We start from the raw sequence: 9,807 nt of genomic DNA, 5'->3' as shown, positions 1-9,807 counted from the left end.
TAATATATATATATATTGAAATGAAATGTGGTGATATCTGGTCGTCTGAAATCACTCTCTCTAGCTAGGCTAACTGGCAAATATTGTCATATTGTAACGAATTGGCGTGTCATAACTTTATAATAGCATTTGGTTACTGTATAGCCTGGATAATGTTAGCTAATGCTACCCAGCCTTCCATTGGCATATGCTGTCTTTAGCTTGTGGTAGTACAGTAATATTGTCTAGCTAGCTAGCGAGACAGACGAGTTTATCTGAAATCAGTGTGACAAGATCCCTGCTAATGCTAGCTTGTCTGCCTTTCTGTGTCACAGGGTATCTAGCTTGTTTACAGTATCTTAACAGACTATGCATTACAATGCTACCATGCAACATTGATATAATTCAAACAATGGTTCCTTTCCCATACTATGATGGGCTGGACTGTACAGTATTGCTGTGAAAAATAAACAAACGACCAGCAGCATTTAAATGTGCAAAAACTTTATATTTATTCTGAAATGTGGTGATCTCATGTCACAATATAACGTTATGCCCCAATGGTCTGCCCAGAAGCGTCACTTTACATGTATGGTAGGGAATTATTTTCATTATGTTAAACCAACATTTATCTTCCATAATGCATTAAATCATAATCACAATGCTATGAAGACATTAGCTAATCACCACAGAGGTGCACAGACCAGTTTATCAGATAATTTTGCCATAAAACGTGTCCAGGTAATCAGCTCTGAAGCCCCGGCTTGTATGGTCGCTACCCGTCCGCTAAAATCCATTTCGATATAGGTGTTTTTTTGATAAACTGACCTCATAACGGGGATCTATTCACCTTATGTAGCCAGGCCCGCGGGAAGTAGGGGTGCTGCAGGTGCTGCAGCACCCCCTAGATTTTTTCAAAAAAAAAAAAAAAAAAAAAAAAAAAAAAAAAAAAAAAAAAAAATTTTTACAAATGTAATTAAAAATATTTTGCAGTGCACTATGTTCCTTTCTTGTTTAAGAATGTTTCGGGAAATGAAAATGTAGCCTATTTAAATAGAATTATCAACAATAACAATCAAGGAAGTTACATGCTTGTAGGCTATAGAGAAGAAGAAGAAGCGCGCATGCACGCACATGTTGTGTTGAACCAACCAACAACCAATACGAATTGTTTAATCTGGCAATAAAGAAATGTGAACTTGACATGCTATTTTAATAGCCTACTCAAAAATGCACCTCCCACTATACAGCAAAGAGAGGAGTCAATGTTTCTTGATATATGCCATTCAGATCAGAATAGTTAGTCTAGTCATTAAGTTTGCTGATAATATTTCTCTCATGTTAAGTCTGTGTCATGTTAACTGGTGTATTCAGAGCAAATAGGGAGATATAGAGCATTATCATCATGCTATATATCTCCCTCTTTGCTCTGAATGAGTGAGAAAAGGAGAAAATACTGAATAATTACATCACAATAGTATCCTAATGTTAATTTAAAATGAGATATTCCTCTAAATATGGCAAAAAAATGTAAAAAAAAACACGTCAAATTTTTTTTCGGTGGGGCCCTAGCGGGCCTTCCTCCCAGCACCCCCTGCTTAAAATGACTTCCAGCGGCCCTGTATGTAGCTACGCTATTTGACCCGGTTGTGTGGTCGTGTGACGACTTCCGGCAAAAAGAAAAGAAAAAGAAAACGGCTGGCTGCTCCAATATAATCTAACTCTGAATTAACTAATAATTTGACCAATTGTATGTAACATAACAAATAAAAGCAAACGGCAATGTCTAAGAATGCAACGCCATGTAACTGGTTCGTTAATTCTCGCATTCCAGGGAATTATGTTAACGTATGGGTCTTATAGACGTAAGTGGCTCGAGCTGCACTCGGAGGAGAGAAAACCATCCCTAAGCTTTCTTTGTTGGAGTCCAGGTATGTTTTACAAGAAAGTGCTCGTCATCGTCGATAACGTTATCTGACCTGGCTAACAGTGGATACTCGCTTGCTTGCTGTGTACCGAGCTCAAAGTAGTAGGCTATGTTCTTTGTTTTACCCCCTGCACTGCCCGCTACAAAAACAACTGTCTTCTTCTGACGTTGTTATTTCGCGCCGTGACCGCCGGAAGTGTTAACACGACCCGGAAGAATTTGGCCCACCCCCGCGTATGAACATAAGGTGAATACTGTTACATGTGTCTACTAACATCATTAAAAGATCATAAAGATAACGCTGTTTCTGGTAGGTTACTTTTCATCTATGGCTACGTTGCTAGGCTAGCTAGCCTGTCTTGGCAACTGGCTGTGCTATGGTTGGGATCATCTGGTTTGCTGTGGCTGGTGTCAATCAAGGAAACCGGGCCCCAAAGGTTAGTCTTTTTTATCGCCTCTTTTACTCGAAATGGGACCATAATTTAGCAAACAGAGGCCATGAGAGCATGAAAAAGACTTGAAATTGTTGATTCAGACATAAACTCATTCGGGAAATTTGTTTATTTAAGACAGACAGAGAGAAGTCGGCTCATTTTTCCATTGAGGCCAATGTACGTGACGTCACTTCCGGACCGTGACGTGCGCCCTCCGGCCTGGCTGTCGCCGGCGGAGGCATAATGAAGCACTTTTCAAGGACTAAATTCAAATTCAAGCATATTCCTAACCTTGAAAACACACATTTCTTCTTTTAAATCAATCATGTCTATCCAACTACAGTTAGTGGACCTGCTGAGATGCTTGTTTACAATTGTAATTTTTTTTAGCATTTCTGAAGCACAGATGAGCTCAGAATGACACAAAAAGCATCACATAATAGTGACAAGAAAACAGGAATCAGCATTATAAAGTGACAGCTGCGTGTCTTGAAAAAGAAATGGCATCTTTGCTGAAGGTCTTTCTAGTCCTTTGACAGGTTCCTCCTGGCTGGGGAATGAATGACAATGACAATGGTGCAAAAGAAACCAGCCCATATGGCTGTGACACATGGTGACATCAGGGTCTATCTGAGCAGCTTGGCAGTGGCCATGGAGGTCATGGATGTCATGGAGATGGTGGGGACGGAGATGTCTCTGAAGATGGGCTGCGTGATGCCGGCGTAGGACGGCTTGTTTTGGCTCAGAGTCTCAATGATCATCTGACGCATTTCCCGGCTGGCATCCCCACGCACCGCCAACAGAGCCAGGATGTGCTCCTCCCTGGGGGGAGAGAGACCACACAGAGAACAACATTTAAAACTTGAATATCCACAAGACCCACTTTACAGCTGCCAATAACATGCTTCCTAATAAATAAATAAATAAATAAATAAATACTACATAAATAAATAAATAAATAACATGCTTCCTGGGTGATAGTAATCACTTAGAGCAGTGGTTCTCAAAGTGTCCTGGAGGGGTTTCCCAGGGGGTCCCCAGCAAAAAGGAAAATAATTGGTAACCCTTCCTTTTACAGTCCAGCAATTACCAGGTATTTACCTGGTAAAAGTATTTACTGGGTATTTACCTTGTAATTACCAGATCGTTGACCGGGATTTCCTAGATATTTTCCTGACAACGGTTATTACCTGGTATTTACCCAGTAATTATAGATTATAGATTATAAACCTCCAGTATTATCCATCAATTTGTGTAAATGTGACCGTGTTATGGTGATAATAACTCAAGATATTTACCAGGTAATTACCAGGTATTCACTCGACAATGGCCAGGTATTTACCCAGTATTTACTAGATATTAACCCAATAACAACCAGGTATTTACCTGGTAATTACTTGGTATGTACCCAGTAATTATAAACTTGTACCATGTACATTACAACCGTTATCAACCGTTACAAACTGTACTGTAAAAGGAAGCATTGTTTGTTTCCATGGTATTACCATGTTCTTAATGTATCATATCCTTTGGAATAGAATATCCCATTGTCCCTGCTATCAACACAAACTTGTACCATGTACCATGTAGATTTTGGTGGTCAAAGGTCAAAGTTGGAGGTCACTGTGACCTCAGGAACGCAATTTTCTAGCTCGTTAACGCGATATATCAGAAATGCCTCGGCAGAATTTCTTCGAATTTGCCTCAAACATCCACTTGGACTCGAGGATGTACTGATTAGATTTTGGTGGTCAAATGTCAAAGTTCAAGGTCACTGTGACCTCACGAACGCCAATTTCTAGCTCGTTAACTCGATATCTCAGGAATGCCTTGACGGAATTTCAGCACATTTGGGACAAACGTCCACTTGTTTAATTGTTGTTATTGAGTCAGTGAGCTTGAACTGTTTTTGGTCATGGGTTTCATACAAAGATCTAAAAGCAAAAAATCTTATCAGATGGGGGACCCTGGAACAAAATCTTATCAAATGGCTGTCCGTCTAATTTGTGTCAGTTTAGGGTCCTTGACATGAAAAATGCAGATCCTGTCCAGCATTGCTGTGGCAGAAAGCAGACGACAAACTGACTGAGGGACAGATTCCACTGGGCTGTTTTACGTCAACATCAGAGTCTTCTGTCTCGTCTCCATGCTGTATTCTTTCTCTGCGCTCTCCTCTGCTTCATCTCCTCCAAATTAACAACTTAGATTTTTCATTTTTAGCGAGCGGTCCATGTTTACATGCTTTCAAGTTCACATCATTGTAACGTTTATGCCAGCAATTAGCAACCTGTGAGCCTCAAAGGTATAATCATTTGAGCTGATTTTTTAAAAGAAATGTATTATTATTATTATGTATGGCAATGCATTTCTCCATTGTTGAATTATATATTTTTTAAATTGGGTGTGTGAGGTCACAGTGACCTTGAACTGACCACCAAAATGTAATCAGTTCATCCTTGAGTCCAAGTGGACGCTTGAGGCAAATTCGAAGAAATTCCATCAAGACATTCCTGAGATATCGCGTTAACAAGCTTGAAAATGGCATTCGAGAGGTCACAGTGACCTTGACCTTTGATAACCAAAATAGAATCAGTTCATCCTTGCGTCCAAGTCGATGTTTGAGCCAAATCAGAAGAAATTCTATCAAGCCGTTCTTGAGATATTGCGTTAACCAACTTGGGAATGGCATTCGTGAGGTCACAGTGACCTTGAAGTTTGACCACCAAAATGTAATCAGTTCATCCTTGAGGCCAAGTTAATGTTTGAGGCAAATTTGATGAAATTCCGTCAAGGCATTCCTGAGATATCGCGTTAACAAGCTTGAAAATGGCATTTGAGAGGTCACAGTGACCTTGACCTTTGATCACCAAAATGTAATCCTTTCATCCTTGCGCCCAAGTCGGCGCTTGAGCCAAATTGGCAGAAATTCCATCAAGCCGTTCTTGGGATATCGCTTTAACGAACTTGGGAATGGCATTCGTGAGGTCACAGTGACCTTTGACATTTGACGACCAAAATCGAATCAGTTCATCCTTGATTCCAAGTCGATGTTTGAGACAAGTTTGATTAAATTCCGCCAAGGCATTCGTGAGATATCGCGTTAACAAGCTGGAAAATGGCGTTTGAGAGGTCACAGTGACCTTGACCTTTGCCCTTTGACCACCAAAATCTAATCAGATCATCCTTGAGTCTAAGTCGATGTTTGAGGCAAATTTGATGAAATTCCGTCAAGGCGTTCCTCAGATATCGCGTTAACGAACATCGTACGGACAACCCGGATCCATAATGCCTCCGCCGGCGATAGCCAGCGGCTATCCCCGCATGGAAAAGTTGAACATTTGGAGGAAAAGTGCTGGTCGTCGTTGTTGATGTCACTGCAAAAGCCGGCAGGGCTCTGCTCTCGGGTATTTTAGACCGAGGCCTTGATTTGCATAAAATGTTTGAGTCCCCTCGCATGACTGAGCTGCAAACAGCAGGGAAAAAACAAAACAAAACAAAACAAAACAAAACAAAAAACGCTCCGTGTGCTCGTGCGCGTTGGATGCGCTCTGGACATGATTTCCAAAGCATTCTGATCTGGAAAACACATTCCTTATTTTAACGCAAAATGAATGCAGCTGAATGCAGCTTTAAGTTTACATGCGTGTGTGTGCCCCTTAAGTTTACATCAGTGCCTAGTAGGGATGGGCATTTCTAGCAAAAACACTATTCGAAATTCGCTGGCCAAAGTCGACTTTTAATCGAAATTCGAAAATAAAAATAAAAATGTAATTTTTTTTTAATTTTTTTTGTGAGTGAAATGTTGCATTGTCTCCCCTGATTCTAAGTCTAAGGCTTTATTAATTAATAGAAAAAGCTTCTGCTGTGGATTTTTAGCTCAAACAAGCATTGCACCACTGAAGTAAAGAACATGTTACATGACATTGACATTTTCGAAAATAAAAAACAGTTTTGACAATCATGAGTGGTTCATTAAATATTTAGTAGGCTCAGGTCTGAGTGCCAAAGGGGGTGCCAAAGGGGGTGCCAAAGTCACCCCCTCTCCCTCTTCATGGGATTTCATCCGCCATTAATTTTTCCATAAACCTTGCTTAACACATTCACTGCCAGCCGTTTTTTTTTTACTGTAGGTAGCTTCTGCCAGAGGGTTTTTTTGAGGATTCTGGCTCATCTTTCAAGACCTGAGGATTCTTTTCTGCTAAGATTTTGTGAACACAAAATATCTAAAAAGAACTACCGTAATAGAATGTGTGCTTTCTCTGTCTAAAAGAGTTAGTTTGTAGAGTTAGTAGTTATGTAGGCATTAGCACTTGAATACAGCATGGTTTCAGCATCTGAAAATTTAAGCTGAGATAAATAGCTTTTTGTGAAATTCGATAGAACAGTCACTTTAACCATTCATTTTTGGCATCAGTAAGACGTCAGACATCTAAACAATAGTTTTGAACAGTAATTTCCTCCATAACAGCAGGAAACACCCCTCTCCTTCGCACTCCTCCCTCCGTGTGTGTTCTTCTTGGCTGCAGCGGGCGTGTCACAAGCTCGTTTCTGTTGCTGCTGCTGCTGTGCCTGTCTGCTGGCGGCCGCTGGGCAAGTCTGGATGGGCTCGCTCGTTTCTTGGGGTTTGGGTTGAGAGCTTTGATGAAGCTTTTGCGATTCTGGTCTTATTTATGCTGCGTGTTTCAAAGTGTGTTGCACCCATAATCTATGATGCAAATTTGCAACCGCCAGCAATCAGCGCGAAAGCGAAAGCGTTTTCGCCAATCCATTCTACAGTATGAGAATGGTTTAATCGCGCGTTCCCCTGCAGTTTTGGCTCTGCTTTTTCTAGTTTGGAGAGCACTGTCGCCACTTAGTGGGTCGGTGGAATGGGTTGTACACGTTCGGTGGCTCCCATATTTATATAGGAGATGTAAAAGGCTTAGATGCACGTCCCACCGTTTTTTTTTTTTTGACGTATTAACACGTCATTGGCAGTCAACCGTTGGATTTTTTTTGACGTATCAACACGTCATTGGCAGTGAACGTGTTAAAATGCTTATAAAAAATGTTTTACTTGCTCAAACCAAGCGATTCGAGTACACTTAGAATCAGGGTAGACAATGCAACATTTCACTCACAAAAAAGACATCGCTGATGACATCATCAGTCTTATGACATCACTGATGACCTCATCAGTGAGTCTTATGATATCACTGATGACATCAGTGATGTCCCAATGCCTCCTATGGCATCATCAGTGGGACAAAAATTGAAACAGAGAACAAACAAACATTGCCTACATGCTCCCTTTTATAATATAGATGAGTGATGATGATGATGATGATGATCATGAATGAATGAATGAATGAACTACAAACTAACACCAAGCAATTTACGCCAGTGAATCAGCCGTGGGCGGGCTTACATTTACATGTAGATCCTATGAATCGCCATGCAAATAGAAAAAGTGCTAAAGACTGTGACTGATGGGGCTGGACACTAGGCAAGGCTAGTACAGCATTCTGTTGACATGTGGATATGGCTTGTATGAATGCTCACTTTGGATTATGGCACCAATGATTCCCACCTCAATTCAGATAAATCAGAACTTAACACAATCCAGATACAGGACTAATCTTTATGCCAGATCTAACTGCGGTCTAAGAGTGTGTTCGTGTCTGTGTCTGTGTACCTGATATCGGGGTATTTGGAGACCAGGGTGGAGACCTCCAGGTAAAGCAGTGTGGGGTCGGTCAGTTTGAAGACTTCAGCGATGGCAGCGATGGCATCACACAGCCGGTCGGTCTCTTCTCCCTGAACAACAACAAACAGGAAGTGAATACTGTGATCTCACCATGACATCAGGTTCTCTCACCGTGACATCAGGTTCTCTCACCGTGACATCACGTTATCTCACCGTGACATGACATTATCTCACCATGACATCACCCAAGCGACCATGACATCACATTATCTCACCATGACATCACAGTTCAATAGGATGACTTGAAGTGGTCTACTAGGCAAACAGTGGTTCTGGTCCCAGGACCCCCGCTCCATCAGTGTGCATTTATAATAGTGTTCATTAGCAGATTTCTAGAGTTACCTGATTATTCAAGTGTCATGTAAACGGCATCCTTTATGCAGCGGCTTCACTAAAGGGGACCAGATCCTCCGTCCATCTTTTTTATGTCGATGATCAGGACTGCTCCATTGTCTATCGAATCTACAATAGAAGTCATTCAGCTGATTTGCAACTGAAAGGTCATTCATGGTGTGTGGGCTTTTTTATTGTATGCTTTGTACGGATGCTTATTTATATTGGTTTTCTGAGGTCGAGACCCTGCATAAGCCCATCTAGGGTTTCCTGTCTATACCCGCACATTATTTTGTGGTTTTCATTTTGTCCATTTGTTTTTAAAAATGAGCAAATAAACAAATAAAAACCAATAGATAAATAAGCTGGGAGCGCGCCGGCTGCATTCTACTGCATGTAATACACTGACTGTCCCTTAAACTATGCCTTTTAGCGGAGTTAGGTAGGTGACTCACAGCATTGAGTTTTCTGAAGAGGAACTTGAACTGTTCTGCCTCTTTGATCATGCGGTCGGCTCCCTCTCTCCTCTCCTCGGCCGTCTTGAAGGTGATCCTCTTCTGCATCACGGCCTTGATGTACTCAACCACCACCCTGCGATGGGCTGAGCTCGTCATCTCCTGCACATATAAAGACACATCTGACCATTAGCCTGGATATTAGTGCTGCATGATTAATCGACTCGCAATCGCAATATCAGCACGTGTGATTACATAATAAAGGGCGCGATTATAATAATTAAAAAAAAAGTCTGTCTGTGTGTGTGTGTGTGTGTGCCTCGGCTAAGTAACGTGACACGCAACGCAGCAAATAAAGAAAGACACGTTTCACTGCCATCACACTGAATATGAACACTAGCGGGAGACTTCTCCCACTCCCGCAAATAAGTAATGTTATGCGCAATGTTAACATAAACATATAACATCTTACCGAGAGGGAGAGAGAGCAGCCATGATTGCTAAACAGCTAAGATAATAACTAGCCGATCAGAAAAGCATGTAAACAGCCGTGTGATCAGTGATAAAGTCGGTAAAAGAAGGAGAGATCTGCGGGTGCTTATGCAGAACTAGTGCACGTTTAAGTGTACAGTGAGCTGCTGTGATGAAGAATATAGCGAGATTAACAAGGTTGAGAGCAGAGAAAACACTGTTGCAGCTGCAGCAGCACCTCCAGGCTCCTAGCTAGCCAGTCACGACACCTTCAGGGTCCCTCCATAAAGTCTGCACGTTACTTCGCATCTCTCTCAAAAAAGAAGAGTCACGTGAGTGTGGCGTTTAAGGCCATCTGTAATCTGTCGCTACAAAATAAATAAACTGGGTGTGTATTACTCATTGTCTGTATTGGACAAACTGTCTGAGCCATCTGTGTGCTGTAACCAGTGCCCAATTCAG

General features: G+C 41.5%; 1 protein-coding gene across 1 annotated transcript in view; it reads right to left on the bottom strand.

Annotated features, from left to right (window-relative positions):
* Positions 1–1,626: 1,626 nt before the first annotated feature.
* exoc3 (exocyst complex component 3) overlaps positions 1,627–9,807 on the bottom strand; it is a 90,929-nt gene continuing 82,748 nt past the window's right edge. Inside the window, exons 14-16 of the mRNA XM_083653897.1 lie at positions 8,875–9,036; positions 8,015–8,136; positions 1,627–3,162 (exon numbers count right to left, since the gene is read on the bottom strand). Of these exons, the coding sequence (XP_083510023.1) occupies positions 2,967–3,162; positions 8,015–8,136; positions 8,875–9,036 (480 nt within the window). The 3' untranslated portion in view covers positions 1,627–2,966. The remainder of the gene's footprint in view (positions 3,163–8,014; positions 8,137–8,874; positions 9,037–9,807) is intronic.

This window comes from Poromitra crassiceps (genome assembly GCF_964638095.1).
Source record: "Poromitra crassiceps genome assembly, chromosome: 17".
Lineage (NCBI taxonomy): Eukaryota > Metazoa > Chordata > Actinopteri > Beryciformes > Melamphaidae > Poromitra > Poromitra crassiceps.
This window is presented reverse-complemented; position numbering and strand designations above follow the sequence as displayed.